General features: G+C 41.6%; 1 protein-coding gene across 1 annotated transcript in view; it reads right to left on the bottom strand.

Moving 5' to 3' along the window:
• AUTS2 (activator of transcription and developmental regulator AUTS2) overlaps window positions 1-15,952 on the bottom strand; it is a 773,956-nt gene that overhangs the window by 415,267 nt on the left and 342,737 nt on the right. Inside the window, exons 3-4 of the mRNA XM_062012470.1 lie at window positions 10,154-10,255; window positions 1,902-1,937 (exon numbers count right to left, since the gene is read on the bottom strand). Coding sequence (XP_061868454.1) covers window positions 1,902-1,937; window positions 10,154-10,255 — 138 coding nt within the window. The remainder of the gene's footprint in view (window positions 1-1,901; window positions 1,938-10,153; window positions 10,256-15,952) is intronic.

The following is a 15,952-nucleotide window of genomic DNA, read 5'->3' on the forward strand; positions in this document are numbered from 1 at the left end:
ATTTTACTGCTATGACTATACATAAGAAACAGTGTAGTTAAATACATCATATTAATGGAATCTAATAAGGGATGTCTCCTCCACCTACACAGATCCAAGTTAGTATGATTTAAACTGCCAATACATTGGCACTAGATGATGTCAAAGTTTCTTCTTGTTACTAAATCGCTAACTCAGGGGAACTGGAAACTTTCAAGCTTTTTGTTGCAGCATAGGGGATGTTGACACCTTCCAGATTTTCACTTCAGTGGACCAACCCACAGACAGTATGGTGCAAGGGAACAGCAGATGGCTTCTCTTCTGTTACCTCTGCTTCCTAAAGATGAAGCTGAACATTGTTCTTAAACCATGCATATTCAGCTCTTGCTATAAGGAGAACAAGGCTTATCTATATATGTTCAAGCCTTACATCCCACAATATATTTGTCCCATTCCCCAGCACGTCTGTACGTGTTCATCTGATTTTAAGTGCCTAGACAAAGGAAAGCAATTTGCTCTGAACTATGGTAAGACGTTCAAATTTTAGCCTTAATGCAAAATAAACGTAGAGACATTTGGTATTATTTTCCCTTCATCCCCTCCCTTTTAAAATAAATATGATACCAAACAGAGGAAGAGCCAAAAAAGCAAATCAGTTTTCTCCTGTTTCACAACTTACCTTACACTGATTCAGGCTTTGGTATAATTAAGAGAAACTCCCACAAAACTTCAATTGATAATGCTCTTTTGACACCATATCACTGGCAGAAGTACAAACATTCAGTTTGTGCAGAAGTCCAGTGTAAATCCTGCAGGACATGGCATTTCTCCAGTTTTAACCAGATTGTGCTTGCACTTTAGACTTTACACATGTAAGGTTACATATACACAGCTTAATCCCACAACTTTCTTACGGGATCACACACCTCTGAAGACTAAGTTTCATCATGTACTAATGGAGGAAAAGTACTCAACAAAGTTTTTCCATCATCTAATCAAATACTATATATTTTTCTGTGGAGTTTGATGAAAAGATAGAAATAGGCTTTGATTATATATAGAGAGAGCAATGCTATAGAAAAATCTCACTGCATTTTACCCACCTGTTTCTGGACATATTCAATGTTCTGTTTCTCCTACAGATATTATGAATGCAGAAAAGACATGCTTGGAGAATACAGTGTTAAGTTACAATTTAAACAGAGTATGAACAATTTAAATACAAATCTTGAAGGGAAGTTGCATAGGATTGACTGGAAAACAGTTTACTCAAAGTTATCTGTGCCAATAAAAAGTATATCAATGAATGTGGGAATAGAAAGGTACGAATACAGTGTTAAATCAAAAAAGGGGCATGCAAGTAAGTAACAAAGACTGATCTTTATCAAACCAGCTGGGGCCTGATCCTCTTCTCATGATAAAAAAAATGTAAATCTAGCATAAATGCAGTTGCATGTGTGTTTTCCAAGATCATCTGTTTTTAATCAATGGGTAGAAATCACTGTGGCGTGTCCTTTGGGCTGTGGTACACAGGAGATGAGACAAGATTGCCCTAATGGGCTCTTTGAAGTCCGTGAACCAATGAGAATTGGTACAAGGGGAGATCAAGATCCTACCATCTCAGAGCAGAGAGCTGGTAAGACCATGGTTCTTTTTGCTATAATTGTGTATAAATTGGACCCGGTTGGAATGTATGTAGTAATTAATAGGGCACCTGATCAGTTCAGGAAAACATTGATCATCGTATCTGAAATATTACTTACAGTGCATTTGTGGAGGAAGAAATAGAAAAAGATAAGTTAACCTACTGGGCAGACTGAGATTAGTTATTCATTCTTATTTCCAAATAACAAGGCAGTTTGGCTTCAGGAGCAATGCTATGCTGTTCAGAGGCACATGTGTTAAAGTTGAGATACACTTACAAAGTAGCCTGTTCCCAAGCTGGAAGGAGCTGAGCTCTGCAATAAAACACAAAGACAAAGTGGAAAGTCAGTGATGGTTTTTAACACGTTCCAATCCACATAGCTCATTACCAGCCCTTTCCAAGCTTTTCATCACTACATCACAGCACCAATGTGCTGCCCCTTGTCATCTGCTACTGAAACAAACACGGTGTTGCTTAATTTTTCCCTTTACATCTCTCAACAAGTCTGAGACGGTAACGTGCTATTTACTGAATTCCAAGCTTCTGCGGTGGACGTAATTGCCAATTTATTTGACAGGCAGCTGGGTAATGAATTAATGATGGCATTTCGCCCTGCACTGAGACTAAACAGACACTCATCAACCAGCCTCCCTGACATGCTGACATTCAATGCCCTGGACTCCAGCTACTCAGCTTTGTGGCCACAAAGGGGCAGGCGGGAGGGGGAAAAGAGAAAAAAAACCACAGGCTGACTTCAAAACAAAAAGCCCGGTGGGTTTGGATGACTTTTTCAGTGTATGACCTGTTTGCCAATTTATTCCCGAAAGGCCCTGGTTAGTACACACATAGTGCTTTTCTAAAATGAGACATTTTGTAAACATAATTAGTAGTCTGAAATGTAAAGAACGCGTGGGCACAGAAAAGCCGCTTCAGTCAATGTGCCGTTTCCTGGAGAAGGCAGCCACTACAATCTCCCATTTGGATGTCCACATTGTTTGACAAACCAAGGCTTTAAAACAGCAAAGGAAAACCAAGCAAGAAATCTCTACGGTGTGAAACAGATTCCAAAACTCAACTCCATAAAAATAATTAAAGCTGATATTACTGCTGTGGAAATGAATCAAAAGGTTTAAATGCTTATTAAAAACAAGGCATCATGAGATTCAGTTTAAGTGGGACACAATCACAACCTCTACATTCACAGGAATTAAGGAGATAAAGGGGTTTGTTTCATTAGTTTTTCATCTAAGCGATGGGGATTACACAGCAGGTTCTCTTAGAGACATGGTGAGAGACCTAAACGTCTCAGTCCTAATCCAGGTCACTGGCTGTTACATTAAAGGGTGAACAGTTCTCAACACTACAGCCCTATCACCTGAGATGCTTCAAGCCAGGCTAGTCAATGGACAAGGAAGCAAAACGCAGAGGGTAAATCTCTAGTGAGCAGTGGGTAGTCCAGAAGATCAGTCTTTAACTCCTACAGCTCAATTCCCATTTCTGTTCCTTAGTGTAACCTCACTTCTGGTAACGACACAGCTCAGTGATTACCAGGAACTGCACAGGGACCCCAACCAGTCTTGGCAAACCACTGGAAACAGGCAGAATTTGCATCTCTGTCATCCCTGTTGAGACACTCTTACAGGGAATCCTAACAGCAAATTGGCTCCAGTTCTGATCATGGAGTGTAGCACTGACATGAAAGGGAATAAAACCCCACAAGAGGCTTATGGTACCTTTTCACTGAACTCTGCACAGCAGAAACAAATTGTGTCAAGAAATTAACAACAAAACTCATTGCAAACAATCAGAATATTACTGTGTGTTCACCAAGGCACTACTAAAAACAGAGGTTTAGAGAGGTTACGTATAGGGGAAGGCATTTTGATTCAAGACATTAGATGGTTAAAGACTTCAGAAGAGCAAATCATGGCAGTCATATGGGTACCAACATCATAAAATCAACAAACTCAGTTGGGACACCTTACATGAACAAACAAAACGGCTCCAGAACTCTGGAAGGTATGTGGTTTCTGTCCCTCAACACTCTCAATCTAGTAGACTGTGGCTAATGAAGGACTTTTGATCTGCAGCCCACAGCTTTGGTTATCAGCATGCAAGGGGAGCAACCACAGAAATAGATAAATCCCTAAGTCTTTCTGGCCCCACTCTTGCTAATCTGGGACCTCAAGCTCCCTCTGCCACCATCACCCACAGCATGATCTGCCTGCTCCCAGTGACCAAATCCCTGAAAGTGCCCCTGCAACAGCAGCACACTGCAGTGCAGAGGGAAGGGCAGGGCAGATTTGGGAATACATTGCCACAAGGCCCCTGGGCTCACACCAACTGCTCTGTTTTCCTCTACATCCCATGACCACGGAGCTGGGAGTAACCTGGTCACTGCCACAGCCCCAAGCCTGGCTACTCTTTCCAGCTAGGAAGCCCTCTTTGTGGGCCATGTGCAACAGTTCTGTGAGCCACTGCAGCCCATAGGCTGCAGCTCTGCAACACCTGGTAGAGAGCCCATTTCACTCCAGCTTAGTACCTAATGCATTTACTTTCCTGGTAAAGCACATCATATATACTGCCTTTCATTTTATTCACTCTGCTTTCTGCTTCATATCATTGAAATCCTTTCAATTTAAGCCAGAGATCTACCCACAGAGTACAACACGTGCAACCACTACAACCACCTTTAAGCTGTGTACAAATGCCAGTCCAGCCCCACTCTTGCACTCACAATTTTTAAAACTTGCTTTAGAGGCTGAAAGCTCTCAGCTTTGCATCCTGCATCTGTGTGTAATTTTTGTCTCCTTTTAATTCCAGGTTCTGGAAGGATCAAGTATCAAAACAAAACAATAAAGAGGGAAAAAAGGAAAAAGAAAAAGCAAACAAAATATTTCCCACTGAGTATTTCCATTCCTTCAGAAGCAATGCTGCAATGGCTATGGGAGGGCAGTTCAAGCACAGCAGTCAAATGACTTTCACTGAAAAGAAACAACTGTGCATTTTCAGGGAGTTTGAGTTTGCTGGATGGAAATAGAGCCCTTCACACATTGCATGCTGCATATGGATAGTACAGTTTGCAAACTCTTTTTAATTGAAGGAAGACCGTATTGCACATGCATGAATGACTAAGTCAGCTGTGTTGTGAACTGTGTGTTGACAGAGCATATAGGCTGAAGCAAGGGCTATGCAAGAAGACAGCTTCTCACCTTTTTGGGTAACTCCCAATAGCGAAAGGATCCTACCACCCAGTGCCCAGCCTTGGTACCAACTGATGAATGTGATACTGTGTATCATCTTTACAAGCCCATGCTGAGTCGTGATCCTGCACTGGATGGTTCTACATCTCTTATATAAAGTGAGCCTATAATAGAGGTAATGGTTTCACTTTCCAAAACCCTTTGCAAAGTTCGACATTAGATACACTATTTGATATTCACACAACCACCAGCAGAAGCCTGCACCAGGTGCCCATCAGCAAAACCACAAGTCACTTGCTTAAAATTGACAGGGTTTTGGGTTTGGTTTTTCCTTCTGGTTTAGTTTTGGGTTGTTTTGGGTATTTTTTTTCCTTCCTTTCTTAAAGAGAAGAACTTTTGGCCCAGGAGCAAAAATGTAGTAACCCTCATGTAAGCATTAGTTTATTGTGTACCAAAGAAAATTACATCCTTGAGGTCTTGGAAGGCACAGTTATACCCATTTTGCATATATATTGTGCATTACTTGGGGAGCTGGGTGGGGAGAAAGACTGTGTTGTACATATTTGTTCTGGCTATTGTTTATGCAGGTCTGACTGAATGAAGGAACAGTGGGTATCATTTCAATTTCTGATGTCAACATCAAATTACTTATTTAATTTCATGCCTGGCGAAGCATTGTATAGCTACACGCAGAATCATTTCACTTCATTTGTTATGCTGTGTTTTCTTGGCGATTGGCTTGCCTTCCAACTGACAGCTTTAATTACGACATGAATTTGATTGCACTGCCGAGGAATTAACATAATGCAACAAAGCATTTAAGCACCCAACCTTAGACACACAAACACACACACACACGCACCCTCGTACACACACACACAAAGCAGTAGTCACTGCAGCTGATCAGCTTCTGGCACACACACACAAACACATGGAGAGCTTTGCTAGTGGTGTTCCACTTTAGATACAGCCAAGATTACCAGAGATGTTCTGGAGAAGGAAAAGTACTAAGGATTTCAAAGCACATAACCTGAAGATTGTTAATTTGTCTTTGGGCTCAGTACACAGGTGGGAGGAATGGAAGAGAATGGAAAATATCCCATATTTGAGGCCAAAACTGTGATCTGCCCACAGGATCACACTGCTGGGGGTATAGACATCTTTCTTCCCAAAGCAGTCAGCCCCAGACCTGGTGGGCAGGGATCTCCAGGACTTACCCTTCACAGACACCTTGCTGAAACCTATTCTCAAGTGCAAAGTATGCAAGGCAGTATAAGCACTGAGCTACAAAGCACTGGGGAAAGGGAAGCACACACTAAATGGTGTGTTAGCTTTGATGAGAGCCCAAGACAAGACCTTTAATGCAGGGCACAAATGGAAAGAGTCCTGTCCCACTCCCTATTCAAGAACTGGAGCAACATTCCAGACAGAATGGTGGTATTTCCCCCAGCTTGTGATTCCTCGTTCAGCAAAGGCAACCAGAAGCCAAGGCCGTCCATGCTTCTGTTGTGTGGCAAGAGCAGAAGATCTGTACTGCCTCCCAGTTGATGACCACATGTGAGAGGCTTTTACTGTTCATCCCCTTGCTGAAAGCCTGCAACCACCAACACATGCAGCAGGCAGGGCCAAGGGTGCCCAAGGCAGCTCGTCAGCCCTCTCCTGACAGCCCAGGCTCGCGCTGCCTCTGCATGTTGGGACTGAAACAATGAGCAAGGGTCATCTCACAGACATCAGATTTTTAACTGGACTACCAATGACTTTAGAGTTGAGAGTGAATTTCAGCTCTATGGTACATTAGGAATTTAGGAACGTGCACCAAAGCAATCAGTTTCCTTTGTTTTTGCTTAGAGGTGGCTGAACCCCTGAATACTCTGTGTTTACCATCCAGGTTAGCTGTAATTCTCAGGTTCTCCTCATGTAATCTCTTGGTTGCTTTGCAAAATCACGGCTAAAAAGTACCCCATGTATTGGGGAAGTGGGAAGACTCAATTAAAATTAAATACATACAGAAAGAAAAGAAGTTGACTGAGTTGACTGAGCTCCAAGCTGAGGAAAAGAGAAAGCACTGCCATCTTGTCTCCAAGCAAAATCTCAACAAAATGAATTCTACTACTGGCAAGATTTTGATGAGATCAAACTGACTACAGCACCCTATATATAAAGGAGGAGCAGCTCTCCAATTTCTCTTTTAGGCCCCTGGAGCTACCTCTGCCCATAAAGGAAAAAAAACAAGTTGTCATTCCAAAAAATACTATATAGGGGAGAAAGGCAGAGAGAAGTGGGTTTATGAAATCCAAACCGGGAGCTGTATTAGGTCACTGTCAAAGGCTTGCAATGGAGCACTGGAGCAATCATTATCCCTAATCGAGCAGAGGTCAGGTTCTCTGCTAATTATGTTCTCTCACAGAGGGGTGTGTGCGTGTGTGTACACGTGTGAGAGATGAGGACAAAGAAAGGAGTTGATGGAAATCAGTCTCACTGCATTGCATCTGACAAGAACATCGGATATTCCTCTTCCTCCTGTCTGATGCTATTTCAAGCCTCATTATGAGAAAAGTCTCGTGTTTAACATGGTCTTTTCATTGAATTATCTTCTTTTCATTTTTGACCACCTCTCTTGCAAATGCTGCAAATTAGCTGCTTGGATCTCATTAGCCTGGAAAGGAGTCATCTCTTGTAAACACACTTTGCATCAATCTGAGTTATCCAAGGACTGTGGGTACATTTACAATATGCAGAGTTGAAAGATACCTGACAAGAGAGGGAACGAAGCCACTGACATGTCAGTTTGCAACCGGATATTCATTATACTACCTCCCTCATTCTGCATCTGTCACTAAGCTATGACTTAGGCTCCACATTAAAGCACATGAAGTTAGCATAGCTTGCTTACAGCTAGGGATTTGAAAATTGATCATCCACCTGGAGTATATGCACTTCATTCATTATACAGATTTCCATGCAGTAGCCATGCTTAATCTTACAGTGCTGTCAGGCTACATCAGTGGAGAGCCATTGTATTTCATGTCCAAAATCTCCTTCCTGACCCCAGGGTTCACCTGTCTGCAATATTTTATATCTTTGCATATTTCCTCTGAAAAAAAAATAGTAATTGTAAAAACAGAAAAGGATCTCCAGAGAAAACTTACTCTTTTGTCTGCAGTGTTTTTTCTGGACAGTAATGGGTAGGTATCATAAGACAATTCACTCCCTCAAAGGATATTTATAACAACCTCATTAAGCTCTTGATGCATCTTTGTGCATAACAGGACAGTTCAAGGCGTGTTCACCCACAGCTGGAAGTGGAAGTATCACTACCATTTTGTAAGGGTCTGTCACTTAAAAACATGGGGTATTTGTCTTTGGGAGAGAGAAAAATGCATAACAGTGTTCACTCTTCCTAATTGAAAGAGTCTGGAAAAGGCCACCATATACTCAGGGAAGGTGAGAGTTATCTTGTGCATGTTTTTCAAATCTCAGCCGAACTGGCAACAAGAGAGCACAGACAGACATGCTTGTACTGCAATGAATTATCAAAGCATAAAGGAACTTTACTTATTAAGCAAAACAAATTATGCATAACATTTTAAAATATACATTTTCACCTATATTTACATAATGTTCCTTTTGAGCAACTTGTGAATCCCTGTGTGGATTCCCAGGTGTACTAGGGAAGTCACATTTGCTCTCCCCTTCCTTTTCATTTGCCATAGTGCCAACACAAAGGGAAAGCATTGTAAAAACATCAGAGACAAATTGCATTTGATTGGTGAAAGGGGAACCAGGACTCTGGTCTCGCTGCTAGGTCTGGCACTACAACACTGAGCTGCTGAGATGCTCAAATAAGCCTCAGAGCTCTCCACTCAGTACACTGCAAGGTAGTGACAAGGCTAAATTAAAACCATGTTTGTAAGGAGCTGTGAAATTTTTTCCTGGAAGGTGCAGTGTAATTGTGAAGTTCATTGCACTGACTTCAGAGCTGCCACAGGGCTCAGAGCAAGCTGGGACAGCAATGGTGACAGGCTGATGATCTGCTGCCATCCACTGCTACCTGTGCAGAGCTCTCTCCTCTGGTTTCACTCTCCTCTTCCAAAGATACCTTACAGCCCTGAGACTGACCCAAGTGAGAGCTGTGAAGGGCAGGCTCTGATGTGTCCAGCTGAATGTATCCATAAAGGTTGGCTCAGGGGGAAGGACGGACCTCTAAAATAACATGACAAAGGGATGACAAGAGAGAGTGCTACAGATTTCTCACCTTCACAGGAGAAAACCCCAAGTCAGGCAGCTGCTCCAGTGATATGCACAACTCAGCAAAAATAGCTAGCTGTGTGCCTTCAGGCTTTAATTTGCACAATGAAATGTATCCTTTACAAAGGTATTTCTTTTAATGTCTACTCCGTTCAGTTTTATTGGATTGGCCTATAGAGGACACCATCTGGTATCTGTCATCCAAATCTACATGGACATGCTATCGATAAAATCCCCATTTCCAAAAAGTGGGTTAGCTAAAAGCAGGGCCAGATTGCTGGCTGATACAAATTGGTCTGAATGATGTAGCTATCCATGCTTTTACCAGCAAAGGCTCTGACCTACAAAATCCCCAATTTAGACGCTCTTTTGGGACAGGGCTGTCTTTATATTCTGTGTTGTAAAGCATGCAGCACAGAGGACCCCAAGCCATGACTAAAACACTCAAGGATTGTAATGGTACACATAATAAATAATTATCTAATTGCAGCAACAAAAAGATTTCTGTGGTCATTCATATGTCAGAATAACTCATGTGTGTCATTGAGTGAATGGTCAGCATTCTTCAATGGAGAAAAACATTCTCCACAGAGCTGCCATCTTTGGACCTTACAAAGAACTTTAGGTAGAGCAATAAAGGCAGAGCTTATGCTATTGTTGGCCATGTTATATCAATTCATTATATATAAATTAGCTGAGTCTCTCTAGACACTAATACTTTTCATAAAGACAGTATTTAGCCCAAATACATACATTTTTCTTTCTTTCCCCACTTGGGGTAAAAAAGGCCCTCTCACTTCTCAACTATGTAAAGCATTTTAATTCCATTAAATGGTCTTCATCTATTTCAAAATGAATGTGTTTTTTCACACAGACAGACATTGTAGCAAGCTTTAAGTAGTTTACTCAACTGGAGGCAGGAGACCTAAGTCACCTCTTCCTCTCCCCACCCCAGAAAGGGAAAGGCATTTTAGCATCAAACCATCCCAGAAACTAAATCCTGTAATGACTTATGCCCCTCAAAAAACTACACCAGGTGTTAATCTGAGCAGTATTTGGCTGCAGGAGTTTTACTTACGTCACTGAGTCTTTCCCGAGAGCTACTTCGATGAAAACCTTTCGATTCCCCACTGGCGCTTTCACTGTCACTGTCTCGGCAACTGTTTTGACCTGGCTTGAGCTGCAGGAAAGGAAAAAAAACCACAGAGAGCATGAGTTTAATCTGGTTCAGGTAAGTCTCGTTGTCCATTGCTCTTCTTTAACCCAGTTGCACAACTACAGATCTGGAAGCAAGAGGTGGCAACATTCACATCCCAACGAAATCACAGTTTAAGACCTTCGTTATTGGCAACTTTTAGACTTCTGAAGTTATTTGTTACATAGATGCAGTTTTGAAAGTTACTATCACATAGAAGCACAGGGAGAATCAATCCCTCTCTCACTACAGCATAAGAATATGAAGGATCTAAGGTGAGTGGAAATCTCCCCGGAGAACAAGCAGCCACCTCTCTGGGGAGGCCTTTTGCTGGACTAGCCCCTAACAGCATTGCCTGGTACCACAAAAAATTCCTGACTATTCAATGTTCATAAAGCAACATGATCTGCTTAATAGGTATCAGATTGTTTCTGCTTTGCAAACCAACATTAATGGCATTTACTGGCATTGTAATAAATACTTTCTTTTTTTTTTTTTAAAGTTACAAACTGTATTTTCAATACAATTGAGAACACATTTGCTTTCTCTTACACTGTGGATTGAGCAGGTCCACATGCTGTAACAGCATACACACATTACACTACATAGAGAGCACAAGGAGGATACCAACTATGTCTACTGCAATGCTGACTATATATATATATATATATATTTAACGTATAATGTAGTAAAATTTTGGTTTAGCCTTGTTGATGGTTCATCTGAACTAACTTCCTGTGAAGACTGGTTAGTCCTGAGGTTAACAGTGGCAAAAAGGCAATTTCACAAGTTTAGATTTAAAATTACAGATGTAAATACTGGCAGCAGGAGTAAATGCAGAGAAAAACTTGTCAAGGTACCTAATGAAGTGTTTTATGAGACACTTATTGCACTAACCTATATTCATATGAGGAATACCAAACAACACCTCCTAACTTATTCCAATGATTAATATTGATAGCAATTTCTATTCAGACTGTACAGGAGTGGATGATCATACTCATCTCCATGAGTAGAGACCCAGAAGCTCCTTCTCCATAAGTTCTCTACACCAAGTTTTCCTCTCCTTTTTTCTACCTCTTCTTGGTTTTTTTCTCATTCTTCTAGAAATGTACTGCACAAGCAAACACAAAAGTTCACACAAGTTCTCTGTTCTAGGCACAAACAAACAAGACAGACACTTCAGCTCTGTTTCCCAGATATGCATTCCCACCACAGACACTGTGCACTCTCCACATTGCTGTTCTCTCCTGGCTTCACTAAAGGAATGCACAAAGCTTCCTCACCCGAATGGTTGTCTCTGTCACTACAAGAACAAATGGCATTGGTAAGCCTGGCATGCATTTACCTTCACCCCTTATTCCACTCACCAGTAAAAGACAGCTTTGGGTGCTCTCTCTCAGTTAAAAGAAAGGAAGGAGAAAGTGCATAAAACGAAAGGTTCAGGCACACAATTGAGTTGCAATGCACTGCAGCTGCAGAGAAATGGCACAGGTGTGCTCTCAGCTCAAAGAAAATCTAACCTTAAGAACTAGAGCTATTTGTCAAACACTTACAATTTAATAAATAAACTTAATGTTCCACAGCTCAGCCAGGAAATCTCACATGCAAAGATCTTTATTTCAAATGGAATGGTTTATCAGTCAGATCTAATAGATCTATGTAGCATTTTTTGAAGGCAGAGAGGAGGATAACGAATTCAAGAAGTCGAATACTTCATATATAACTCACAGATCTTACCTAGGACCAGAGTGTACTCTAATTTTACGGTCCCAGGTTTAAAATTTAACCACCCAAAGGAAAATGGATCAAGTTTCCCTGACTCAGTCTTTTGTCAACAGTCGCTCAATGCTGGAAAAATTCTGATTGTAACTGGGGCCTGAATAATTTTTTCCAGCCTCAGATTTTATTTTTAGAACCTCAATTTATTTGGTAAACAATTTTCACACATTAGTTATTTGCTAACTAATCATAAGGCATCATTTTTATCAAACTTCCATATTGCAAATTCCAGCTATCCACAGAGAAGAGAAGAAAAACCCAGCAGGTGTCATTTTTCTAGACACAATTTACAAGGAATAATATAATATGACCAAGATATCTGAGCTTGAAACTCTGTAGGAACACGGTGAAATGCATAGACAAGACAGCACACTCAGAAGTAAGTCCAAGTTGAGATTTATAAGCTTTCCATATTTTCCTTTCTTTTTTTCCAAGTTGAGTTTCTCCATGTGCCAAACTGTTGAGGGTTTACACTTTATTCCAAAACCCATCAATCTGTCCTAAATTAAAAAAATAAAGCATGGAAATGTGCCTGTTGTCTTCTTTTAAGAACCTAAACTTGCACACAAATGAACATGAGAGCACTTAATGTGGATAGGCAATGGTTCTTTTTGATCTATTCACACAGATTCAACCACTTAACATGAAAATGACATTGAAATAACATAGTGCTGCTAGAAAAGGTTTGCAAATAAAAGACTGGATCTTTAGTTACATCCCATACATCACTGCACTACTCTGGAGCACTGGGGAACCCTATAATCAGCTTCCCTCACATATGCAATTGTCTTTGCAAAATAAAGTGCAACACTGACAACTCCCATGTCCGTATCACTCCTGTTGGGGTATCCCTGTGCAAAAAAGAAAGACAGCAAGACACTCCCATGATGTCAACTCAAGTGTCTCACTGAGGACCTTCCCAAATTAACAGAGCTGTTAATCTTCTCATTTCCACTGAGCAAGGAACGATGGAAGGTTTGCAAAAAGCACATTTGATCCCACGCTTTCACTGTACAGTGGGAGTGAACTTATCCATGTAGATTGATCTAAATGGTCTCATAAAAGAGGAAATGTGGATACTTTCTAGGTTGAAAGCACAAAATCCTAAAAACCACAGTGTTGCTGTCTCAAAACAAACTTGCACAGGCTCAAGGATTCCCCTGAGGGTGAGAGAGGGGTACAGGGGTACAAGCAAAAAAATCTGACAATCACTAACGTGAGGGCACTCGAGGAGGCTGAATGTGTAGGTGCTGAGACCCTGCTGCACACCATCTCCAAAACTTTTCCAGGAGTCTATTGTCATTCTTTGCACCATCACATCATATTTCTGGAAATCTTTTATTGCACTACAGAAACTATTATTTTGTAATGCCCTTAAGTCTATAGGAGCATATGGAAGTCAAGCAGAACTGGCTAACCAGAAAACTACATTTCTTGTATTAAAAGTAAGAAAGGAAAAGTAAAAAACCCAAAGATCTGGAAGGATGAGTGCTGGCTGAAGTTCTGGGCCAGCATTTGGCAACGAGGTTTTTTTCTGATTCTCCACACGCAATTCCCTCCCCTAAAAATGAGAATAATAACAGGTCTCCCCTGCTTTCCAAATTTGAGGGTTTTTTAGCAGGGACAGTCTCCCAGAGGGTGATTGCAGAGTCCATCGTGTGCTGTGGGACCCAAGAATCCTAACCACTGCTCTGAGGCCTGTTGCGGTAGCAACAATGATTTGTAATGGTAAAGTGGCTCCACTACCAAAGTGTATGTAAAAACCTCACATAAAATAACCTTGAAAACAACCACAGTGATGTGGGTTTTCTTCCCTCCCTTTGGATTTGCCACGAGGCCTGTGTGCTGTAGCCGTCCCTGTGGGCGGCGGGAGCCCGTGAGGGAAGCAGGCCGCTTCTTGCCAGGTCCCCTCAGTGCAGCTCATGGTGCCTCTGGGAAATTGTATTTAAGAAATGGGTAAAAATGCCAGAGCAGTGAAGAATGAGGGATGGAAAAAGGGAAAGTGTGCCCTGCAAACAGCCCCACCAGGGATAAAGGAGGTGGAGAAAGTTCTTGAGGTGTCAGAGCAGAGTCCATGGGGAGACCCCAGCCAAGCAGGTAGACATTCCCTGAAGGAATCATATCCTCTGGAGAGCTCATGCTGGAGCAGATTTTGCTCAAGGAATTGTCACCTGTGGGAAGGACCCAGACTGGAGCAGGGGAAAGGAGCAGCAGCGAGGAGCTGCTACAGACAAACCACAACCTCCATCCCTCTGTGACGCTGAGGGGGACACAGGGGAATAAAGAAATGAAGTTGAGTTGTTTCTTGTTATCCAAAACTATTTTAGTTGGCAATAAATTAAATTAGTTTTCTCCACATCAAGGCTGCTTTGCTCATGACAGTAATTGGTGATCTTCCTGTCTTCAAGTCACAAGCTTTTTCTTCTTAGTTTCTTCCCCTGCCTTGCTGAGGTGGGGGAGCACGAGAGAGTGGCTGAGTTTGGCCCTTAGCCAAGGTAAACTCATCATACCATGGTTTGGATAAAAGCACTTGCTGCTCATAAATTGAGTCAAAAAACTTCAGACATACCACTCTGTGCTGCCTTGCAGAGTGGGGCAAAATAGATGCAGGGCTGGAAACTGCCATGAGGGACAAAGTGAGAGCATTACTGGGAGAGCATGAGGAGGAGAGAAAGAGAGGCATAACATACACAACACTATGTGTGACCATTTAATGAAGAAAAAAAGAGAGAAAGAATAGTTCAGACCTAAAGGTCACAAAGAAACTGGCCAGAAATTGCTAAGATTAGGAATAAAACAAAATAGATGCAAAAACATCACCATGAAACTGCTGTAATAGTAAGCAGTAGCAGTAACTCTTCCTTCAGGGACTGGAGAGATTTTCAGGTGACTTGAAATCTAATGAAACTATTTTTGCACCAGGGAAATATTCAGCTCTATTTTGTGACAGTCAAAGTGCAAGCTCAACATTCAGCTGTGTCCAGGGAAAGCAGCTCTCTGCTATGCTTCCTTCTGCCGTTCAAAGTTAAAGGGTAAAGTACACCTAAAGATACAAGTTTAGGAGTAGGATAGATCTGCAGGAATAGTGCTATAGCTTCTACACTATTCAGACATTTCTGTGAAAGGATGGGGATCATAAGCCATAAAACACTCCTAAGGATAATCCATAACAACATGGCTCTGTTGCCTTTTGTCTCAGAAAGGAAAAGAATGAAGGATAGAGATAGTCGATCATGTTAAGAGGCATAAGGGAGGATGAAAGGGCAGCTGAGCCCCAGACTAGAGAGTGCATCATCCTCTCAGGACCACAGTTTGCTTTGCTGGATCCCTAAGCCACTTTAGATAATTCCATAGTAGTGGTGCCTGGTTAGCACGTAACAAAAAGCAAAATAAATAAACCTACTGAGAATTTAGCAAAAGCCTTTTTTCACAGAGCTTATCTATCATGTCAAAGCCACCCTAATGCAGCTCTTCTCAACTCCTTTTTTTAAAAACATATATTTTAATTTCCAACACCACACCATTTGGCAGCAGTAAATCCATGGTATAGTTTCAAGGCACCTGAGTTTCCACATCATATGGAATTAAAGGACTATTTCACTACATTATACCTTAAAGTTATGAATACTAACATTTCTCCCTATTACAGAGCAGCCAGCAAGCTAAGCCTTTACCAAGAGCACTAGAGGAAGAGGATGCCTGCTCCCCAGGGCACGGCACAACCCTACTGCAGGGAGAGGGAATGTAGGGGTTTCAGTTCAGCCTGACATTCTTAGACAGCTTTTGTAAGGGCAAGACAATCCAAAACTCTTCTGATCCAGCTCCTACCAGGACAAATATATTCACTAGCTCAGATCAGCTGGTGAATAGACTTGTACATCCATCATTAGCAATACTACC

The sequence above is a fragment of the Colius striatus genome, chromosome 20, assembly GCF_028858725.1.
Source record: "Colius striatus isolate bColStr4 chromosome 20, bColStr4.1.hap1, whole genome shotgun sequence".
In the NCBI taxonomy this organism is placed as follows: Eukaryota; Metazoa; Chordata; class Aves; order Coliiformes; family Coliidae; genus Colius; species Colius striatus.